Genomic DNA, 24,379 nt, shown 5'->3' on the forward strand with positions numbered 1-24,379 from the left:
TTGATGTGAGAGAGGCACATCGGTTGGTTGCTTCCCAAATGTGCCCTGTCTGGGCCCAGCAAGAGATGGAGCCTGCAACCAAGGTACATGCCCTTGGCTAGAATTGAACCCGGGACCCTTCAGTCTGAGGGCCGACGCTCTAACCATTGAGCCAAACCACCGGTCAGGACCAGAGACAGGCATTTTTAAACAATGCTCACCAGGATGTATGCCATCACCCAATGGAAGCCTGTACCTTGATTCCAGCAGTGTTTCTAGCGCTCACCAAGTGCCTGCAACTCCCCTTGAAAGGAACCAACACTAATTTGGGTGCATACAGTCTGGAGGTTTATTGAAAAGAGAAAAGAAAAAAAAAAGAACAGAAAAGAAACAATCTCAGTTTATAGTCACAGTTTGGTTGTGTGTCTATTAAGACTTTCAGGAAGATATAAAATGATGTGCTTACTTAGAAGGAAGTCTTATGGAATGCTTGTCCATATTACATTTCCCTATTTTTCCTTTTTGTGGTGAACACAAATAATATCAGATTGTATTCCCATGAGCCTGACCTACACAGCTACTCAATCCTGGAGGGAATGTGACCCAGGGCAGGGAGAGGCAGAGCTCAGGAATGTGTTGCCATGACACACGGATTCCAGGATTCCCCAGGCTTCACCTGCACCTGAGATATGGCCCAAGTATGTTTGGGTGCTGCGGAGGTTTATTTTTGACTGCTCCACAGTCAGGAGGACGGCAGCTGGGGTGAGCATGGGCTCAGGAATCCGGGCCGAGGGAAGTGCCTCTCCCTTCCATACCAAGCATGTGCAGCATCAGCACCCTTCAGACCTCAAAGGGGGGAGAATTGAAGACAGTGATATCGATCATATGTTTTATCAGAAATCAACCGATGATTATAAACAGCATGAATGCTGCCCAGCCGGGCGTGGCTCAGCGGTTGAGCATCAACCTAGGACCCAGGAGATCAGGGTTCGATTCCTGGTCAGGGCACATGCCCGGGTTGCGAGCTAGGCAGCCAATCAATGACTCTCTCATCATTGGTGTTTCTATCTCTCTCTCTGCCCCTCTTTTCCTCTCTCTGAAATCAATAAAGATAAGTTTAAAACAAACAAACAATCAAAAAACCCCCAAAAACCAGCATGAATGCTAAGGAACAGTAGAAGCTTTCTAAAAACACACTTTCTTCAGCAAATTCATTATAACACATTTCTGTCACAAGGAGATCACCTAGTGATTTTTTAATTCTTTTCAATTGTTCAGGGAAGGGTGCCAGGAAAGTGGTAAATGTAATTATCATCAGGTAGCTTTTTGCTTCATGTCACGTGGGACCCAAATAGTGTAGAGGAGACATAGTTCTTAACCACGTGCATGGTTCTTCAGCAAACACAGAAAACTGCTTTGGGAAGACGTTTGGCAGCCTCTTCTGTATCAACTGCAAACATCCCCACCCTAGAGAAATTTTATTCAAGCTCAGGAAAATAGCTGGCGACCTAGACACTCTCCCCAGCAGCGTGACAGGTAAGGAGAGGCCACCTCCAGCCCTTTCTCATATTTCTATTTGGAAGCCCGGAGCCATCCTAGTGGAGACAGACCCAGTGCTTCTGCAAGTCCGTCCAATAATATCTATGCCGTCATTCTGAACTGTTTCGCCCACTGCAACCTTGAACTTCTGAAGGATGCGAGTCCCTGGGATCAGTAGCAGTGGCTCATTGTAGCAGCAACTGCAGAGGATGGGGGACAGAAGAAAATCAATGTGTTTGGAGGGTGGGGATTCTGCCTTGGATCCTAGCTCCCCCCTCCCCAATGATCATGATCATAAGCTCTCCAAAGTGAAGAGTAATTTCCAACCTTTTGGGCAATCTTGACTTTGTTACCTACCTGGAAGAATCTATGCTCTGTCGGTAGATTTTCTGTAACTTTCTCACTGTCAATTATTTGTTCTAGGTACTGCAAAATGATTCTCTGTTCTCAAGGACAGTTACCGCTTTCCAGTTCCTTTTTATATTTGTTTGCTTTGTACCGAAAGAGTAAAATGCCGAGCCGCGGTTGCTTTTGGGCAAGTAGGGCAGGAGAGGCCCAGTTTGGGTTGAGCGCCCAGATCCACGAGCCAGTGCTGCTTCAGTGGCTCACCGTGGGGGGGGGGGGGGGGGCTGATCCCCAGCCCCCCCCTCCCCCGTCCTATCCGAACTCTCCTTCACCTCCGTCTCTGCGTAACTATATTAATAGAAAGCGACACTTGACGTGCTGGCTATTGGACCCCAAAGGGAGGCTTGCAGCGCTGGGCAGGTGGGCACGAAGCCGGGAGATGGGTGGGGAAGTGGGGCGGAGGCACCGTTGAGTGGCGTTCGCAGTAGCCAATGGTACTTCGGGACCGGGCTGGCAGGGGCGGAGACGCTGAGGTCAATCAGCCAATGGGGGGCGAGCAACCACTGGAGCGACCTGGTGACGTGAGGAGCGTTCCATTCGGCCAGCAGTGGGCGGCTGCCACAGCTGTTTTAGGGCCCCGATCATAGGGGTTCCTTGTCTGGAGGAGGCAGCCTCCGGGCTGGGGAGGAGAAGTCGCTGCCATCTCGGGCGACCCAGGCGGTCCCCTGGGACAGTCCACTTCCTGCCCTCAGTCCCTGGCCGAGTTTGGGCTCCCAGGTTCAGGTAACAAGGGGTGGGGGTTGGGGTCTCCTGGGCTTGGCCGCATGGTGGGCTGCCAGCCCCTCCGCGGCGTCGGGACCTGCGGACCTTGGCGCTGCCCCGCTCAAGTCGCCAGCCGCGGAGCCCCCATCGGGGTGACTACACGTGGCGGGGCGTGTGCGAGTGTGTACGAGCGTGTGGAGGTGGCGCGCGTCCCAAGCCGCCTGGGGCGGTGGTCCGCTGCGTGGCGGAGGCAGGGCGGGCCTCCCGAGGCCGCGCCCGCTGCCGGCCCGGGACTCGGGCCTTGGCCCGGGGCGGGTGGGCGGTCGCTGGTTCTGGACGGATTTCGATCTTTGTTCTCCCAGGCCCGCTCCCCTTCCTGCTCTCTTCTCCTGCTGGGCCGGGTTATCGGGAGGAGATTGTTTTCCAGGTTAGTTTTACACAAAGGAAGTGTTTTCTGCACCTTGGTGCCCCCTCCCCTCTCCCAAGCCCTCCACCTTCCGATTGCCGGGCTCCTTGCCTAGTCCCTGTTTGGACCCTTGCCCTGTCCGGCTGGGGAATGATTTCAAGTTGTTTCTCATCAGCCCGTCAGGCTGCAGGCTTCCGCCTCAGTCGTGCCAGCGTGGGGCATGTGGTGTCAGTAAGTAGAGGCCACAGCTCCATCCCTCAGAGGATGAGAAGGGTGACAGTGGCTGGGAAAGGCCGGGCTTGGGAATTCAGGATGCTAAGCATTGATGGTACTTATGAAATAGCCCAGAAAACACCTTTATGACCCTTTCCGACTGCTGCCATCTCCCTTCCCCTCCCTCCCACCCTTCCAGAACCTCTCCTGTTTAAGCCAGCCTTCCACCTACAGGTCTGTGAAGTGGTTTCATTCAGATTCCCACAACTGTTAGGCTAGACCAGCAAGATTGGTTCATTTCCCGAACTCAGGAAGTTACAAAGCACTTGATTAGGGGAAATCTGTTTTGAGTAAATACAACCTGGATATGTGTCCAGACTGTCCAGAACCTCCCAGCGCTGCCAGAGGGTGACTTGTTCCCTGGTGTGATTCATATTTGAGTGGCTAATTGAAGAAAGAAGGTGAAGGAGTGGAGGAAGGGACAGAGTGGCTCCTTAAGGACAGAAACTATTATTTTTAGTCCTTTTAATGATGATTATAGAACAATGTGGTACAGTGGAAAGTTCCCAGGACTAAAAGTCTGCAGACATGTTTTTTTGGCTTAGCTTTGCGGTTGTGTGACCCTGGATAGGTTATTTTTCTCTCTCTGGTCTTCAGTTGACTCACTTCCAACCCATTAATTGGGGCTATCACCTATAAAAATCCTTCCAGCTCCAAGGTTCTATGATGAACAAATCATCAGTATTATATTGGAAACATAGGGGTTTATTTAAGAAGATACATGAGCCCAGCCGGTGTGGCTCAGCCCTGGAGCATTGACCTAGGATCCCAGAGCTCACGGTTCGATTCTTGGTCAGGGCACATGCCCTGGTTGTGGCCTCGATCCCTAGTCAGGGGCATGCAGGAGGCAGCCAATCGATGACTCTCTCATCACTGATGTTTCTATCTCTCTCTGAAATCAATAAAAATACATTAAAAAAAAGAAGAAGATATACTAGCCCTCTCCTTCCTCCCCCTCCCCCCTTCCCCTCCTCCTCCTCCTCTTTGGAGAACCTTTAACTTTTTCTCTCTTTAGAGGACAGGCATAGACTGGAAATAAACTTTTCCCGCTCCCCCACCCTTTCAGGCTTATCTTCTGCCTCGGGAAAGGGCGATTGAACTGCATTTTCATGTTCCTACCTCATTTTGTGTGTGTCTTTTTTCTTAGGGTTGGAAGTTGGACTTTTGATGATGTTTGACCCAGCAGCAGCAATAGCGGGCAACGTGAGTTTGAAGTTGGGCTCAGCCTCTGTTTCTTCCATCTTGTAATCGCAAAGCGCACCTGGAGCAGGAATTCCAGTCATGTCTGTGATGGTGGTGAGAAAGAAGGTGACACGGAAATGGGAGAAACTCCCAGGCAGGAACACCTTCTGCTGCGATGGCCGTGTCATGATGGCCCGGCAAAAGGGCATCTTCTACTTGACCCTGTTCCTCATCCTGGGGACATGTACGCTCTTCTTCGCCTTCGAGTGAGTTTCCACTGTGCAGAGCCGCCTGCCAATGATTACTTTGAATCTTGGGGAAGAACCTTCTTTCTGGGAAGTTTGTGGGTGGTCCTTGGATGGTCGTCACTGTCCTCTTGAGCAGTGTCTATAGGTCATGTGAACTGAATCCCTTGCTTTATGCTTATAGCAGAGTGTGCGTTGCCTGAAAAGGCCAACACCTTTGATACTAATATGACAGCACTGATTTGGGGCTACCCCTGGCACACTTGGGAAAATAAAGGAATTTGCCTTGATTTCACCTCCCCTTTTCAGTGGTCTCCTAAGGTTCTTAGCGATAGACTGCCTCTTCCCCACCCCTCCCAAGCCCAGGGGTACCCCTTGTGGTCATAACTCCACCCCACCATACTCACCTATTCTGTTATTCTGAGGCCTATGTACTTAGGACTTAGCTCTCAGCTAGCCGTTAAATTGAAAAGCTAACTGACTTGGGATCCTGCAGATTGGCTCCAGCTTCAGCTGTGCTGCAAACTAGCTGCGTGTGTGGCACATATGTGCTTATTAACTGTGAGTTGCTCCTTTTTTTCCCCAGTCAAAATCACTCAACATAAACAACTCTGTATTTTGTGTGTGCTTGACACCAGCTTTGGAGTTATTATTATTATTTTTGTGTGTGATGTAATAGCCAGTGCTAGAGTCACTGTTCAAAGTCTGTGTAGGGCACCTGCCAGGGAGGTGGCTAGTTGCATTCTAGGGTACTGTGACATCACTCCTGGTTGTTCTGAGAATGCTGTGCACTCGAGATGGGAGCAATGCTAATTGGCTTGGGGCTATTATGAGGAGGGCCTTGAGGAGCCAAGAGGGGTGTGTAGACTGCAAGCCGCACCCGACTTGACCTGGAACGGGAGCTCCCATGCTGCACCCTGGCCATGGCAGGGAGGAGGGGGCTCCTTGGCCAGATGGCTCGAGGAACAGCAGGGGGAGGAAGGGGACCCAGTTCATAACAGGGATAGGACAGTAAGGTCAGAAGAGCTCTTTGTCAAAGGCACTTTTGCTGTTGCTGTTGATTTGGTGAAGTATTGGGCAAAGTCAGGCAGCTTGATCATGGATGGCTTCTTAGCTGCTTTCCAGTCTGAGTTTCATGGCGTGTGTGTACTTGTATGTGGTACAAGTGAGCATGTGCAGTCAGGCAGGCACACGCATAATGACAAAAAAATCCGCCCCCCCCCCCCCCCCGACCCATCTCTCCAAGTTTGCTTTGCTCTGTTCCTGCCTCGCTGCTTTTCCAAAGTGCAGAGCTGAACTCTGCTCTCTGTCTTCTTCCCGGTCTTTGGCTTCATCTGCTGCCAAATCACTAGCTCTTTCTGCCCCCGCCACCCCCCATCTTTGCCTTGGGGTTAATTTTTGTGTGATTGAAACCATTCAAAACAGAAATGAGATTTGTTTCCAGCCCCTGAGCGAGCTGGGAATTCTGGGCCCAGGAAACCTGTGGTTTGACCTACCAGGGGAAATGAAAATTTGGAGCTCTTGGCGTTTGGCCCTTTCGGAATCTGGGAGCCAGACGGAGTCAGGTTTGGATCTGCACCACTTAGACCCGAAGGCTTCTGAAGAAAACTGCCTGTGGGGTGAGCTTATAAATGAGCCAAGTTACGGTTGGACAGAGGCAGGTTGAGTTTTCTGCCAACGTGACCCCCCCCCCCCAGTTATTTCTCACACTTTGCCCTCAGTGATGAAGGGTGTGGTTGTTTGTAAACTGCCCGGAGTTCCGGCTATCAGTGCAACAGAGTAAATATTTTGGAGGGTAGAGCTGGGGGATGGAGAAGGGGGGAGGAGAAGGAAGTAAATATATTAGCTGAGGAATGGAATGGGGAAGTAGGACTCTGACCGAAGGGGCGGGCGCCCTGGTGACAGACGTTTTTCACTGAGAACGGTGGAGTCTGTGTTTGTGAATGTGTGTGTGTGATATACAGACACACAGACATTCTAGGTGGCGACTGCCCTGTGCCTTACTAATGACAAGCTATACAAAGGAAAGCAGCATGCCTTTGAAGGATGGAGTCACTTTCTGGTCAGCCTTTTTCTTTTTTGCTAAATCTTCACCCAAGGATGTCCCCCCCCCCCGCATTGATTTTTTTTTAGAGAGAAAAACACTGATGTGAGAGAGACAAACTGATCGGTTGCCTCCCACACTCGTCAGACCGGGGCTGGGGATTGAACCTGCAACAGAGGTACGTGCCCTTGACTGGAATTGAACCCGGAACCCTTCAGTCCACTGAGCCAAACCAGCTAGGACTGGTCAGCCTTTTTCTTTGGAGTGTGTAATTTACTACCAAGCACACAGTGGGGGGTAGGGTCTGAGGGGGCAGAATATGGGCTCCTTTCTTAGCATTAGAACTTAGGGAGGCCTCAGAAAGTCAGCTGATCTAACTCCCCTGTCTTCAGCTAGGTGAGGGTGACAAAGGGCTGCTTATTTTCATCCTCAGATGGCCCAGGAGAGTGGACGCCACTTCCTCTGGCTGCTGCATTTTTGCCTTGGGGAAGAGGGTCCGGGTCCTGAGGCACATCTGGATCTGCATTTCAGTAACAGGGTCTTGCTTGCAGCAGGTGCTTAGGAACAAGTGCGGGTTGATTTATAGCTGCCCATGGCACAGCCCTGGGGCTGCCAGATGGCTTGAGAAATCTGGTCAGGCATATGCGTGCCCCTTGATGAGAAGCATGCGGTGCAGGCGGTGCCAGTGGAAATCTTTTTATTTTTGGATTTTGCCTTTACACGTTTCAACTTCTCAAAGGAGGGACCTGTAATTTTTAGTGGATAAACAGTAGGTTGAATACATAGAATGAAAAAAGGTTGTCCATCCAGGAGCTAGTTAGCTCTGTATTGTTACAAGCGTTTCTAAAGAAGCCGGCCGGCCATCTCTCAGGGCTGCTGTCAGAGTGGATTTTTGCCCTGGATGGGAAATTGGGCTAGATTGTCACTAAGCCTCTTGCAACTCTGAGAGCCTGAAATTCTGTATAACTCTTGTGACTGGAAGCGTCAAATATACACACAGAAAAGGAGAGGCTAGAAGATTACAGGGAGGTAGCTGTATTTAAGTGTTTATATATTTAAGTATAATTGTATTTATGGTAAATGTATGTGAATATCAAGCAGTGAAATTGTACAGTGCTTAAAAAAAGGATTTCCTAATTTATTTTTAGGGTGAGATATCTAGGCAATGGGAGTGTGTCTGCCAGTTTCAACCTTGCGCACACGGACCCTTCTCAGTCCTTTCTGCCCAGACCCTGTCCAGCTTGTATGATGAGCTTGGCCGGGAATGTCAGGACACTAGAGCAGAGTGACACTGACAACCTGTGAGCTTTCCAGCTACTGAAAGGCGATTGTGGTCTTTAGTCAAACTCCACTTCAGGATAAAGCTTGGGGAAAGGATGAAGTGCACTATTTTTCTGGAATTGGCTTCCTAGCTGCTGCTTTTAACTGTGACCAGATCGCTAGTGGGGTCAGGGTGCCCAGACTTCTCTTGTGACAAGAATGATTGTGTGACTCTTGACCACTGAAGTAGAAGCAGTTTGCTGCTATGATGAGTGCTTATGCCTCACTCTGCTGTATGTGGAAGGACTCCTATCAAGACACTATCGACCCCATTGGACTGACCCTTATGGGTGCTTGTGATGTACAGAGGAGTCATTGAATTGGATGAACTGAAAAACACTTCGTAGCACTGCTTAGTAACTGTCCCACTTTTAGCCTCTCCAAATTCTACCTCTCTTTCAAGTCCCTTCTTGAGTCTTCCTTTATGAAACCCCTCTAGTAATTTCTGCACTCATGGGACTAATTGTACATACCACTCATTTAACACATAATCATATGACATTTCTTACATTTCTGATTTCTGTGGTCATTGCACTTTGTGCTCTTTCCACGTCAGGGACTATTTCCTATGTCTGTATAGCCCTCACAGTGTTCTTCACCAGGCCTGACATAGAGTAGGTGGTCAATAAAAGTTGCAGAATGAATACGTCCTGGATGCAATTGAAATGTAAGTCTTGACTTACAGAATCATAGAATAATAGAGCTGGAAGGGACATTGGAGACTATCCCCATTCTTTTGCAGGTGAGGAAACTAGGCCCACGGAAGTGAGGTTTCTTCATCAAGATCGGTTGGCCAGCCAGTGCCTCTATATGACATTACCTTTTATGTCATTATTAGCTTTGGACTATGGAATCCTGAAGATATTCAGATTACTAAAGCTGTACATAGGCCTGGATGCTAGACCAGCATATTTTCAGTTCTTGGTAGCTAGCGTTTGTTGCCTAGTGGCATCTATGTTATTTGGGCCTCCCCAGCTCATGCTCCTAGAAAATGAAGGCATCTTTGCAGAATACTGGCAGCATTCTGGCATGGTATTCTGATAGCCTCACAAGGGCAGGGAAGCCCATCTCTAAGGGTGAACCTAGAAAGTAAGCTTTGTGAGTCATGAGGGATTATCACCTCTGTGGCCATTCCTAGTCCCGGCTGCCAGGATGAGGGTGGCTCAGAGCAAAATCCATGGCTCGTTACTCTGTGGGTGATCCCGGTGAAAGGGACACTATGTCCTTGAGGGCAGATGGAAGAGAAAAGGCAGTCTGACGACACAAAGTTACCAGGTTTGAGGAGACACAGGGCTATACAGACCAAAGACAAACTGACGTGACAAAATATCTGTGCTGAAAGTACAAGGTCCAGGCTCCTGAAGTTCCTTAGGTGAGATTCAGAAGAGGAAAGAGTGACTGTCGTGATCTCTAACCAAGAGAGCATCCTCTAGAGAACTGTTCTGTGGGGCTTCAGTCTTGTGCTTCATCTAGCTTAGGATTCTGTCTGTGACTTGGTCAACCAAATGAGTTTTAGAAAGGAGTAGTTGCCTCTTTTTTTAAAAAAATATTTTTATTGATTTTTAGGGAGAGAGGAAAGGAGAGGCATAGAGAAATAGAAACATCGATGAGAGAAAAACATCATTGATCAGCTGCCTCCTGCACACTCACTCCCTTCTGGGGAAGGAGCCTGCAACCCGGACACATGCCCTGACCAGGAATTGAACCGGTGACCTCTTGGTTCCTGGGTGGATGCTCAACCACTGAGCCACACTGGCTGGGCAGTAGTTGCCTCTGTGATATCATTCTGTTATAGTACCTAGCTAAGTTCAACTTCCTAATAAAGCACGTTCCTGGAGAAAGACTGAGTTATGGCCCCTGAGCAGTGTGCTTTCCTTTAACAATTCTTTGAGATTCTGTCACTCAGAATTTATCTGTGTATTTCAGCCTCTTCTGCCTTTAGTGGTAATGAGTCTCACGTTGGCCATCTTTATTGAATGCATCTCCCATCTTTTCAGAATGAGTCTTTTTAAAAAAATTTAATTTATTGATTACAGAGAGAGAAACATCGATCTGTTGTTCCATTTAGTTGTGCATTCATTGGTTGATTCTTGTATGTGCCCTGACCAGGGATCGAACCTGCAACTGTGCTGTAATCGGGACAACGCTCCTTACCGACTGAGCTAATTGGCCAGGGCAGAATGAGTCTTAAATTGAGTACAGTGGTTTTCTGTTTTGGGGAAAGTGAGCACGAAGAACAGGGATGTCCCCCAGCATGCTGACATCAGTTGAGATGTTTATTGAGGGAGAGAGGAGACCTCCTAAATCTTTCCCCAAAAAAAAGAAGGAGGAGGAAGGGGGGAGAAGGAGGGGGGAACAACAAAGGAGTTGCCTTATGCCTCTTGTAGCACCAAGAAGCTAGTGAATTCAGTGTGATTGGGGTGATGCTTCTGGAATGGAGCAATGAGAAGACAAGCACCTTATAATGCTGCCCAGATAAGGCCAGGGGATGGGAGGGTCTCGGAATACTCGCCTGTGGAGTTTGGAGCTTAATATAATAGGCGGCAGGGAATTGTTCTAAGTTCTTGAGCACTGAGTCTATTATAATTGAAGTTTGTCATTTGTTCTATTTGAAATTTGTTTCATTTGCTATAATTGAAATGTGAGATTTGTTGTAACTGAAATTGGGCAACTACTTAGCAGATTTGGATAGAGGCTTTGGTCCTCAGTGAGATGGCCCATTGCCTCAGGATTGAAAATGTCTCTGTTCGGTTCATTTTCCCCATTGGTACTGGAGCAAAACAGGGTTATGCATTTTCCTCTGTCACGTAGCAGTAAATCTGGAGGCTGATTTTATTTATTTACTTATTTTATTATTATTTTTTAATCCTCACCAGAGGATATTTTTTCCATTGCTTTTTCAGAGAGAGTGGAAGGGAGGGAGGGAGGGGGAGAGAGAGAGAGAGAGAGAGAGAGAGAGAGAGAGAAACATTGATTGGTTGCTTCCTGCACATGCCCCCGACTGGGGCCGCAGATGAGCCTGCAACCGAGGTATGTGCCCTTGACCCGAATTGAACCCGAGACCCTTCAGTCCACAGGCCAGTACTCTAAGCACTGAGCCAAACCGGCTAGGGCAAAGGCTTGTTTCTATTAGGTGGGACTAAGGACCATTGTAGGGCTCTCTAATCCTCGAGTGCTTCCTGCTGATCCAAGCACAGCCCTTCCTTAAAGCCACCCTTAACAGCTGCTATGGGAGCAGTTTCAAGCAGCCACCCTTAACACGTCATTATTGGCCTTATCTCATTCTTTTGCTGTTCCATATGTCAGTTATGGTTTCCCCAACAAAATTAACTCCTGTTTCTCTTGTTCTTCATTTGCTAGACCCATAAATACTTGTTGGTTGATTGAGTGTACTGATTAAAGAGCAACAACAGAAAACATAGCAAGAAAGCTATTGGGCAGACTTAGAAGCAGGGTATTGTATAGATAATCAGTGTGCGGCAGAGCCCTGCCATCGACTCTGGGTTTTTGCCAGCTCCACTCATGAACCGCTTTTGAGTTTTCTCATGTGAATTGAAGTCTACGTCATTATCATTGGCCCTCCAATGAACTAGCATGCTAGGAATGGGGGATGGTACATGGCACACCAGCTCAGCCTGGCACTGCTGGTTACTGCTGGTCAGTACCACCATGTGGGCTGTGGGACATGTGGGAGTCCAGTCATCTAGCCCAGCTATGGAAGCCTGAGGGCTTAAAATGACGATGCCCCTTCAGGTGGCAGAAATGAAGACTTAGTGGGGACAGGGTTGAAGATATGAAATTTATAAGGGAGAAAAGCAATTTCTAACTCCCTGGAGAGGGAAAGGTCTTTTGGTGCTTTGAAGACAAAGGAGAGTTCTGTTTCCAGAAGTGTATGGATATCATTATTCCAAGAACAGTTAGCTTATATTTGTGAATGACATACCCAGTCTTTCAGTAGGACAAATTAGTGATTGAGGATACTTCTGACTTTTGGGATCGGTATTGGGAATTACCATGAAATCTTCACATAGTTTATTCCTGTCAGAGATGGATCTCTACCTTACTGCAGTGGTGGGACTAACCTAGGGGAATATTTCTGATCATAACTATTAAAGACAGGCACGATGGGTTGTAGTTCACAACAGTCTTAGCTGCTGGCTCTCTAAGTTTCCTCTTACTCGGAGTAGAAAGGCCTGCTGGTCCCACATCTGCCTTCCCAGCCACACCCACTCACTAGCGACAACTGGCTGCCAGTAGCCTCATCCCTGGAGGACAATACAATGGGCCTGTTGTGGACTTGTTGACATACAGAGTGGATTGTTTTAGCAGGTGCAGAAGATAGTCTGTGTGGAGATTACAGAGACCTTTATCCGTGATGGCGTAGCGTAATTCAAATCTAAGTTGTTCTTTGTCTGACTTAGTTAAGCTTGGGCGAGTCCTTGTGTGCATAGGGGCAATATTAATTTGTGTGTGTGTGTGTGTGTGTGTGTGCATGTGTGTATCTGTGTATGTGTGTGTGTGTGTTCTACTCTCTATCTTTTCCATGTAATAAAGCAATTTACACTCCCTGTGGTGTCCAATCAGATGGCTCTGATTTTTCTAAGGCTTTCGATTGGAGACTGTACACCAGGGCAGTGTGAGTCCTGGAGGCATTACTCCTTTGTTTTCAATAATGATCTTCGGAAGATGGCTGATTTCTGTTAGTGCGGGGATTTCACTCAGCTCGTTCATGAAGCTGAGCCTTGTGCTTCACCTGTGGCCTCTGGGTCCCTGGTCAGCCGAGGTGACTTTCATTTCTGAATTTACTTCTTGATTACCTGTACCAGTGAGGGGGAACAACGGAAAAGAGGGTATTCCACAAGCTCGTGGTACTCAAGGACCTTAATTACCCTGAACTCAGCCAGATCCTTCAGTTCTCTAAATATTTCCCTCCACCTTTGGCGTTTAGAGGGAAGTAAATCAAACAAAAGCGAGCTACGGCCAAGGATTTTGTTAAAAACAAATAAGCAGGCGAGCAAACAAACAAACAAAGCCACAAAAGTGACTTGGCAAGTTCCCTACATATGCTCACCCTCATGACAAATGGCTCAGCCTAATATTACAGGCGGTCTGCACCCCATATGGAGCCGTGCGTGTGGCAGGGAGGAGAGGATCTCATGGCGACTGTTCCCAAAGTGCAGCGAGTGTCCAACCCGGGGTTAAACGCTTGCTCGGAGTGGCCAGCAGCTTGCCTGATCCCCATGCCAATGAAGTAAGCCTTTGTCCTTAGCTTGCTTTCTCCACTCTCCCTCTGGCCCTTGCTTACCCACTTACAGTCTGCCTCCAAGAGAAGATCTCCGTGTTGGAGGAGAACATGTGCCAGGAGGAGAATAGAAATAGGTCAGTGATAACTCTCACCGCATATTCCCATTTATTTGATTTGAAATTCAGTTTGACGCAACAAGTATTTGCTGATAGCTTCTTTATTCCCATACTTGCGTTTGGCTCTGAGAGATGCAGAACCACGATGATAATGTTAATAGCTGACATTTACTTAGCATCTACTGTGTGCCAAGTGCAGTTCTCAGCACTTTTTTCCTCTTTTTTTTATTTAGTTTTTTAAAAAATATATCTTTATTGATTTCAGAGAGAGAGAGACAGAAACATCAATGATGAGAGAGAGCCATTGATCGGCTGCCTCCTGCACGTCCCCGACTGGGGATCGAGCCCACAACCCGGGCATGTGCCCTGACCAGGAATCGAACTTCCATCTCCTGGATCCTAGGTTGATGCTCAACTTCTGAGCCACGCCCAGCCGGGCAGCACTTTATTCATATTCATGCATCTGATCCACCCAGAGACCCCATGAATACTATTATTATCCTCACTTCACAGATAAGGAGACTGAAGTTAACCAAGTAACCCAACTAGGAGCTGGTAGAGCCAGAATTCAAACCCAGGCATTCCTACTCCAAAAAGACAAGGTTCTGGCTCTTAGGAAGTCCAGTTGGGGCAGATGAGGTCAACATAGTAAAAAACAGGAAACAACAGGAGTCTCTGGCAGTGAGGATGACGTGGATAGAGAAGGGAGAGATTATTGCGGCTTAGGAGAAGCCTTTCGGAGGAGGCAAGACCTCTCTAAATCCCAGATTCTTTATCTGTCAGATGGGTACAGTGGACTCAACCTCACAGATTTAGTGTGAGAATTGGGTGAGATCATGCATATAAAGAGCTTCGTGCAGCGCCTGGCATAGGGTGAGTGCTTAGTAAATTATGGTTTTGATGACAATGATGGCATTGGTGTCTCTGGGACCTGACAGATGAGTAGGGCTGGGCTATCCAGAGAGGAAGAGGTATGGCCTTCTAGGGGGATTATGAAGAAAGAGGGGAGCAAACAGGATGCTGGGAAGGGGTGCTCAGGGGAAACAATTTTATTTCCTTATGGTCACTCGTTACCTACTAGCCGAGCTAATTGAGGAGAGAAGAGGAATGGATGTTGCAAAGTCAGCCAGCAGCCCTGAAGCTTTTTATGCTGAACATACTCTGTGTCTGACACTGGGGCCTTGCTTCATGACTAGTCCTCATATTTCCTTCCTCCTCCTGGAGCTCAGGCCCAATGCCAGATGGGTGGGTATGAAAAGCTCAAGACATTCCCAGGGTGAGAGCAACCTGCGATGCTTGCAAGTCCAGGCTCAGTTGCTTCCCTGACCTTAACAGTTGCGAGCCTTTCCTGAGGCACAGAGGAAATGCGACTTCCAGTAGGCTGATAGGAGGGACTGGGCTTTGGGGGTAAGGGATGTCCCTTGAGGCTGTCTTCTGTATGTTATAGGTGGCCTCAATCAATTAAATATTTGTTGAGCTCCCGCTATGTAGGGAACCATATGTTAGGAGTTTGGGGTGATTTGAGTTAAGTAAAAAGCATGGACCCTGCCCTGGCTGATTCAGTTCAGTGGTTAGAGCATCGGCCCGTGAATTGAAGGGTCCCAGGTTCGATTCTGGCCAAGGGCATGTATCTTGGTTGCCAGCTCCATGCGATTCCTGGCCTCAGTTGGGGCACGTGTGGGAGGCAACCAATCGATGTGTCTCTATCACATTGATGTTTCTCTCTCCCCGCCCCACTCTCTCTGAAAAGCAAAGAAAAAAATATCCTCAGGTGAGGATTTAAAAAAAAAAAAAAAAAAGGCATGGGCCCTGCCCTCCAGGTACTGCTTGTTTTGTCGTGATCAGATTGACATGCTGGTAACAATTCGTGGTCAATATAGGGTAGGTGTAACTAAATGTTCAATTGCTTGCTTTCTCCAGATGCCGTTACTTGGCTGTCCAGCTGTCTCCTGCCATCCCTGTGTTTGCTGCCATGCTCTTCCTTTTCTCCATGGCTACACTGTTGAGGACCAGCTTCAGTGACCCTGGAGTGATCCCTCGAGCCCTGCCAGATGAAGCAGCTTTCATAGAAATGGAGATAGGTGGGTTTTCTAACCAGCTGGCAACACGCTATGCAGTGGGTGGCTCTAATTAGTAAGGGAATGGAATCATAGAGTGGTCGCAGATGAACAATCACTTCTAGGCTTTTCCCTCTGAGATCCTGAATCTGAGATCATGCCCATTCTGTGAATTTGCTAAGGTAGGTGCTGCAAGGTTTGAAAGTCATATACTTCCTTGTTTCCCCTGTTGGGCTACATTTCAGGAGGGATTTGTTACCAAGGTCTTCTATACTGTTCCCAAGAGGATGGGTTTTAGTTTTGATTTTTGTCTTTTGTTTACTCTTTGGGAGTCATCAACTCATTTGATTTTTTTCATGAAAGCTATAAACCTTCCCTTCATAAAAATATTCTTACATGCATGCACATGCATACAATTTTGCATGTAATTTCAGGGACTCATAGAACTTTTGAAGCACATTCATGAGCCCATGACCAAGAATTCCTGCTTTAGGAGAACACACAAGGTGAGAGGGAACAGCTGTGGTGCCAGGAACCATTGAGAAGTCTAGGTATGGTAAGGAAGTAGTTACAGGTTCATTATAGAGCAGTCTGCAGCTCAGGTAGGACTGGCTCCCTGAATTGAAGCAGAACATCCCAGGACTAGGGGAGGGGATATCCTGGGAGCTCACGCTGGGAGAGAAGGCTGTGATGCCAGTACTAACAGGGCCTAGGAGCCCACCAGACCCAACAGCAGTGCCTGCCTGAATTGTTCTCAAGTCCAGTACCCGAGTAGCCTGAGTCAGCATCTGAGCCCGACAGAGTAGAAGAAAAGGACCCAGGACTTACAAGACTAAAAGCTACACCAGTTTTAGCACGACTGTGGTTAGCCTTTAGTTCTTTTAGGGTGTGTGTGTGTTTTCTCATTTTAATATTTTATTTAATTAAAAACACGAACCTATGGGGGTTCGAGTAGGTTTTACATTACATTTATGTGTTATTTTTGAGAGAATTTACATTATTATAATATTACCTGCCTATCCAAAAAAATAGCATGTCTTTTTATATTTTCAGATTGAATTTTACTCCCAATAATTAATTTTTTATGGTTTTCTTTATGTAGTTTCTGTACTTCCCATATTGAGTTTATTCCTAATGTTTACATGCGTGCTATTTTCAGTGAAATTTGTTCTCCCATGTCCACTTGATTTCTTTTCTTTCCCTCCAGCTCTGTTGAGATATAATTGACATATAACATCGTGTAAGTTTAAGGTGGACGGCACGCTGATTTGATACTCCTTTAGAGTGCTTTGAAAGCCTCCAAACTTTTGTATTTCTTTATTTTAGCCGTGTTTCCCTCTAGCTTCTGAGTGAATTTCTTTTTGAAAACTTTCGTGTTTTAGTTGAGCTGTGGGTACATAGGTTTGTGCACATCTGAGCTCGAACTCCTTAGGGGTGGGGTGAGGATGGGAATAGTGGGAAGAAAGCAGAGGTGAGGCGTGTTGGCACAGCTGGAGTTGGTGGAGACCCAGTTAGGAGCAAGACAGCAGGGAGGGTTGTGTCTTTTCTCCACCTGGGTTATTCTTTTGTCATTCACTTTCCATTCACGTGTGGGCACTGCCGTGACTTGTCTCCTGCATGCTCCAGCAGGTTCCTTAGCAAGGTTATCTCTGTTTTGCCAGATCACTGGGCCTGGGGTCCAGGCTTGAGGGGTCACGTTTGTGACTTCTGCATTTGGCATGATTCTCTCCATAGAAGAGTGCGTTCTTGAGTTCTTACGCATACGGGTGTTTATTTTTATGCCAGCAGGTTGTGTGTGTTTTTGTCAACTTACATTCAGCGTTCAGGCCTGTACAGCAGGGCCTCGAAAAACATCGGTTTATTCAACATAGTTTCATTATAGCATGGATGAGATGCCGGGGGAACTTAACTCTTGCTTGTATTAATTAGCCTATGGTACAATTGGTTTCATTATATGTTGTTTCGCTTCAAGCCCCAGAACCTGCGGAAGATGCTAAGTGAGGACTTTCTGTGCTGGGTATGCTGCGGGTGGGGGGAGCAGAGGCACGAAGGCCGGCGATTCCCTTGCGTCATAGCGCTTCACAGGGAGAGTGAACCGGGAACTCTGTCTTCCAGGTGCCTCCATGTAAAGCCCCTGCAAAGGGACATTAAGGTGGCTGGTACTCATCTCCGCTAAGGAACAGCCATCCGATCCCCATCCTTTTAAGACTGTGAAACACTGTTATTGTTTGATTTCACAGCATCCACCCCGCTCCGCAAAAAAGGAGAGAAAAGTTCCATATGGCAGATATTTTTAAAATCCAAATGAATTGAAAAAATATTCTGTTTTTAGAATTATCCTACATAGCGAGGGTGCAACAAGGCAAGCGCTCTCGTGTGCTGCAGATGGGCGGGCGTGCAAACCTATCAATTTGGGGAGCACTTTGGCAAGAGTAATATGGGCTTTAAGGGTTCGTACCCTTTGTCCCAGTAATTCCACTTCTCTCAGGGTTTAGCTAAAGGAAATAGATACAGATTTACACAAATTACCGTAGAAGGATTTTTAGTGAATCGCTTTTTCTTTTCCTTTTTTCTTTTTAATATGGGCCTAGCTATTTTAATGCTGGCAACTTCATATATTACTGCTCAGATTCAACATGCTTTTCTTTTTTATGTTTTAGAAATTTTTAAAAAAATCCTCACCTGAGGATATTTTTCCATTGCATTTCAGAGAGAGTGGAAGGGGAGGGAGAGAGAAAGAGAAACATTGATGCGAGAGAGACACATTGATTGGTTGCCTCCCTGGGCCGGGGATCGGGCCTTGCAACTGAGATACATGCCCTCGACCAGAATTGAACCCGAGACCCTTCAGTCCAAGGGCTGATGCTCTAACTACTAAGCCAAACTGGCTAGGGCTAGAAATTAATTTTAACACATGAATATATTCTTGAGGAAGGGAGGAGGGGATTGGGATTGGGGTGGTGATCAAGGGGATTTAGCTGTATTTGTAATATTGTTAAGTTTTTGCATGCAGGATATTTATTTTAAATAGTGGAAAACCAGAGGCAACTTAAATGCCCAACAATATAGAAGGAGTAAATAAATAAGCATATGCATATGGTGGAATATTGTATTATCCATCATGATGTTTTCAGAAAAAAAATTAACAATCATAGAAAGAAATGTTTATTGTATAATCTTAAAGTGAAAAATACAGGGTCCAACATTGCATTTATAACATGATCTCAAATTTTAAAAAATCATGTTTATCTGTTAAGAGAAGGTAAAAGGAAATAAACCAAAATGCACAAATATCCTTGAGCTGAGAGACTGTCAGTGATTTTTCTTTTTCTTTTTTTGCTGCAAAAAGCTTTATTGTTTCCATTTGGCCCAATGCATGGGAGAGGGCTCCAGGGTGGTTAAAAGAAACGGGTAGGGGTTTGGGGGAGAGGCTCAGGTAAAAGCCAGACACCAGGGGATTGCAGAGGGGCCCCTCAGAGGCCTCTGGGCTCCAATGCTCCTAGTCGTGCTTGAGGGGGAGCCTTTCGAAGAGATATTCGCCCAGCCCAGCCTGGGGCGCACCAGCTGCGGAGGCGAGTTAGGTGGTTGCCCATCTTCTTGACGAGCTTCACCTCCTCCAGGAAGCGGTTCTGCAGGAATCACAGAGCTGAGTGTCTGCACGGGTAGAACCCAGGGCCTGCAGGTCCACAAGGGCCGGGGTCAGGTTCCTCTCCAAGGCCGTGGCGGCTTCCATGGCATCCTGGGCTTTGCCCTCTCATCTTGGGAAGGCTTCATCAGGTCCTGGAAGATGATGCGGCCACCGCGTTGGTTTTGCATCCTTAAGAGATGCTCAGCGCCCTCGCGCTTCTCCGCCAACTTGGGGAAGAAGTGGCCCGAGCCCCCCAGAGCCACATTGTCGCGGTCGAAATAGAAGCCCAGAGAGAGGTAGGTGTAGGAGGCCCGCAGATGCAGGTTGGCCAGGCGGTTGGCGGCAGCCTCCACCTCAGTGGCGTAATTCTGACGAATTTGGGAGCTCACGGTTGCCCAACAATAAGGAGTTAAGGTTGAAAAACGGTGTTGGCTGGTCTCGGAGCCTGAGGACCACTGAGGTGGTTCCAAAGGTGGTGACTGAAGAAGACGTTGGAAGGCGGTCGGAGGCTGGAAGAAGCGGCGTCTCTGGGTCTGTTCCGTCTAAACACTGTTGAAGCAAGAGACAGATCCGGGACGGCCGAGGGCACTCTTTATTTTTTCTTATTTATATTTTCTGGTTTTTCCAAAATTTTTGCAATAAACATGTATCACTGTTATTTTAAAGTAATTGTTCTTCTGTTTCTAAGTATTAACAGCCTTTTTTCATGCATATATTTTATTTTTGCAAGATAATATCCTTTATACTTTTTCATTTTGCAACATATTGTGAATATTTTCTTGTCGTCATTTGTTTGTCAACACCATTTTATTTATTTATTTAAACTGTATTTTTATTGATTTCAGAGAGAGAGGAAGGGAGAGGGAGAGGGAGAGGGAGAGAGAGAGAGAGAGAGAGAGAGAGAGACATCAATGATGAGACCACAACCTGGGCATGTTCCCTGACTGGGAATCGAACCGTGACCTCCTGGTTCATAGGTTGATGCTCAACCACTGAGCCACGGCAGCTGGGCTTGTCTACACCATTTTAAATGGCTGCACAATATTCCATCCTATGCATGTATCAAAATTTACTTAACCAACCTCCTGTTGTGACATTGGTTATTTTCAGATTTTCACTATTAAAAGGAACTCTTTGACAAATATCCTTATGTCAGCATCTTTTGTACATCTCTGTAATTTTGATAACTTCCTAGAAGTAAGGTTTCTGGGTCAAAAAATAAACACATTTAAAATTATGGTAGCTACTGCCACATTGCTTACTGGTAATGTATAAAAATACCTTCTCCCATCCTTGCCAGCACTAGGTATTTTCATTCTTTTTAATATTTATTAATACAGTACATAGAAATGGTATCTTTGTGTTAATTTTTATTTCTTTGATTATAAGTGAAGTGGATGTTTTCATTTTATGTTTTTTAGGCATTTTATTTCTTCTTCTATGAGTGTTTTTATTTGTAATCAGCCAAAAACTTGAAGAAACACTTTTTCATATGCACACAAAAGAATTGCATGGCATGCAATGGAATTTGAAGGGGACACTCTGATGTTGAGAGTCTAGTTGGGAAGTGCTGGTCTGGAGAAGACAGTGGGCCTAAGGAATCTTGGATTACTCCCATTGTTTTTGGAAAAATGGTGAGACCTTTGGGTTCAAATGATGGCTAGCAGTGATGTCAACTGTCTTTACTGATCTACAGAAGCTACCAATGGTGCAGTGCCCCAGGGCCAGCGACCGCCCCCTCGTATCAAGAATTTCCAGATAAACAACCAGATTGTAAAGCTGAAATACTGTTATACGTGCAAGATCTTCCGGCCTCCCCGGGCCTCCCATTGCAGCATCTGTGACAACTGTGTGGGTGAGTAAAACACTAGAGCATTGCCTGGGGGGAAGGCCGAGTTGAAGAAGAGGGTCAGGGTAATTTTTTCTTGGAAAAATTAGTAGAGGTGAATAAGGAAGATAGAATTAGATAGGAAACAAGTTTCTGAACAACTGTGAATCAACTGTACTTTTTTTAAAAAAAACATATCTTTATTGATTTCAGAGAGAGGAAAGGAGGGGGAGAGAGAGAGATAGAAACATCAATGATGAGAGAGTCATGGATCGGCTGCCTAGCCCGCAACCCGGGCATGTGCCCTGACCGGGAATCGAACCCCAAACTCCTGGATCCTAGGTCCATGCTCAACCACTGAGCCACGCCTGGCCGGGCTCAACTGTACTTCTGTAAGTCAAATTGGAATTGAAATATCTTCCAGTCTAAAATTAAAAAAAAAAATACCCCACCTTTTTGGTAAGTGGGGAAATAAATGACCTGTTTTTCAAATCTAGATTTTCCTCTACTGGATCTGTTTTAAGTGGAACCCACCTTGCATAGGGGGAGGAGAACCCTAGTCCACTGGAGGGCAGCATCGGGGAGGGAAGGGCTTTCTAAGAAGTAGCTCCCAAGAAGAAAGCTGCCAGCGTTTATTGAGTTCCTACTACATACTAGGCACTGTGTGAAGTGCTTTCCCCCTCTCTCATTTAAGACTTGTAAGAACCCCATGGGATAGGTTTCATCCCCATTTTACAGATGAGGAAATAAGTGAAGCACCTTTGTGTGGGTTCATATAATTGGTAAGAGATGAAGCTGGAACAGGTATGATTCCCAAGCTCTCATTTCTTCTTTCTCGGCTACTGCTGCAAGGGTGGCGGGTGCGTGTGTGTGTGTGTAACATACCTGCTTTTAGCCGCATGTATGTGGCTTAGCTGTAATCACTGCCTACTGTGCACTGAGCCTTGGGAAAGATCAGAAAGTCAGTAAATATGTCCATCAATAGGAATGTATGTACAGCTCCTTATATTATCACTAGGCATACTTGCAGCCTTCTTTATGTATGCCCTGGAATAGGATTGAGTACATTGCTTTCCTCTTAATAGCCAGTTCTTTAGACAAAATTTGAAAAGATGTATCTTACTTTATACGGTAAAAAGCTATATGTAGATAAGATTTTTATAATTTGAAACCCATTTTAAATGAGCCAGGAAGTGATGTCTCAAGAAGGGTTGATGTGAAGGTTTTCATAAAGAATTCCCTCTCCTTATTGATATTCTTAAATATAAAGAACTCATACAACTTGATTTTTACAAAAAGAAACACTGCCCAGCTGGCATGGCTCAGCAGTTGAGCATTGACCTGTGATCCAGGAGAGTGGGGTTCGATTCCCTGTTAGGGCACATGCCCGGGTTGCAGGCTCGATCCCCAGTCGGGAGCATGCAGGAGGCAGCCGATCAATGACTCTCTCATCATTGATGTTTCTCTCTCCCTCTCCCTTTCTCTCTCTGAAATCAATAAAGATATATATATATATATATATATATATAATGCCACATATTGTGCAATTCTACTTATATGAAATATCTAAAGTAGGAAAATTCATAAAGATAATAAGAGATTACCAGGGGTTGGAGGAAGAAGAAAATGGAAAATTACTGTTTATGAGTACAGAGTTTCTTTTTGGGGGTGATGAAAATTTTCACAACTAGGTAGTGGTGATGGTTGCACATTGTGAATGTAATTAATGCCACTTAATTGTACACTTAAAATGATTAAAATGGCAAATTGTATGTTATATATATTTTACCACAATAAAAATTTATTAAGACATTTTTGAACATAAGTTTCTGTGCATATCTTTATTTCCTTATGAGAAATTACTGAAAATGGACTTATTGTGCTAAAGGGGTGTGAGCATTATTAAGGCTCTTGATACATACTGCTAAATTGCTTTCCAGAAAGGTTCTTGAAATTTATGCTCCCACAAACAATATATTAGAGTGTCCATTTTACCCTATTCTCACTAGCACTGGATATTTTTATGTTCTTATTTTGATAGGCAAAAAGTACCTCATTGTTATACTAGTAATGTACTGAATTATTGTTAACTCTGAAAACATTTAAACATATATGTATATGGTATTTATTAACTGTTTTTGCCTTTTGACTATTTTCTTGAAAGAGCATTTGCATTTTGTTATTGATTTGTAAGGATTTTTTATATATTAAGATACAAAATTTACATACATTCTTGTTGGGGGTTTTTCCTCTTTAACTTTCTTTATAGTATTTTTTACATATATAAAATGTTTTTTAAAGTTTAAGGAGTTAAATCTATTTTTCTTTGTCATCTGTGTTTTCCCCCCATTACTTCTATGTTTAGAAAGTCATCCATATACAGGACAAATGTTCATCTATTCTTTATGGTTATCTTATGGTTTCATTTTGTTTTTACATTTAACTCTTTAATTCATCTGGAATTAATTTTGATAAGTAGTGTGAGGGAAAACATTTAACTTTATTTTCCACCAAATAGCCAGTTATCTCGGAGTTGTTTATGGAAAAGTACTTCTTTTCACCACTGATTTTGTAATGCTACCTTTATTAGTAAATTCTTATATATTCTAGAGTGTTTCTGGGCACCTTCCATTTTAAGCTATGCCATACCATTTTAAGTATTGTAGTTTTATAGTCTTTTACTAACTGGCAGTTAAGAAAACCCACACTAGTCATTTTTCAAAATTTGTTTGGCTATTTTCACCTATTTATTCTTCCTGAACTTAGTAGGCCCACCTACTAATATTTTTCTTTGGAAAAGCAAAGTCTCTGCTGTTAACTGGCAGTGAGACAGATCATTCAGCCCCTCAATTCCTTAGTTTCGTCATCGGTAAAATGGGGAAAAGCATATCTTCTGTTGCTCAACTTCCAGGGTGATTGTGGGGATCAAATGAGCTAGCTATGGAAACAGTGTGAAGAAGTGAAAAATGGAAAGCAGTTTTTTACCATTGAAACAGGCAGTGATCCCGGCGTCTTTGAATTAGTTGTTGAGATGTGGATGGCGGGGTTGCACTGCGTTTTGGAGGCTTTGGCACCAGGTTCTCTCTCTTCCCCGCAGAGCGCTTCGACCACCACTGCCCCTGGGTGGGGAACTGTGTTGGAAAGAGGAACTACCGCTACTTCTACCTCTTCATCCTTTCGCTCTCCCTCCTCACCATCTACGTCTTCGCCTTCAACATCGTCTACGTGGCCCTCAGTGAGTATGTAGGGCAGTGCCTGGTGGAGTGGGGGTGGCATGGGAGAAGACTTGGGGACGGCTTAGGGGAGGGCTGGGGTTCCCGGTGGGACTTGACCATTGCGAAGGCGCCTTAGGACCGGTTAGAAATGAGCGCTGCTCTCTGCCCTCAGCTCGCATCAATCAGTATTTACCG

At 45.8% G+C, this 24,379-nt stretch overlaps 1 protein-coding gene across 2 annotated transcripts in view; it reads left to right on the forward strand.

Moving 5' to 3' along the window:
* Positions 1-2,479: 2,479 nt before the first annotated feature.
* The window catches only part of ZDHHC9 (zDHHC palmitoyltransferase 9), a 32,311-nt gene continuing 10,411 nt past the window's right edge, over positions 2,480-24,379 (forward strand). The window contains exons 1-5 of one of the 2 annotated variants that reach the window (XM_087829285.1): positions 2,480-2,646; positions 4,452-4,752; positions 15,377-15,537; positions 20,838-20,996; positions 24,067-24,204. In XM_087829285.1, coding sequence (XP_087685411.1) covers positions 4,586-4,752; positions 15,377-15,537; positions 20,838-20,996; positions 24,067-24,204 — 625 coding nt within the window. In that variant the 5' untranslated portion in view covers positions 2,480-2,646; positions 4,452-4,585. Of the gene's footprint in view, positions 2,647-2,956; positions 3,053-4,451; positions 4,753-15,376; positions 15,538-20,837; positions 20,997-24,066; positions 24,205-24,379 lie in introns of those variants that run through there. The other variant, XM_087829286.1, reaches the window with a different exon arrangement.

This window comes from Miniopterus natalensis, chromosome X (assembly GCF_054644295.1).
Source record: "Miniopterus natalensis isolate mMinNat1 chromosome X, mMinNat1.hap1, whole genome shotgun sequence".
NCBI lineage: Eukaryota > Metazoa > Chordata > Mammalia > Chiroptera > Miniopteridae > Miniopterus > Miniopterus natalensis.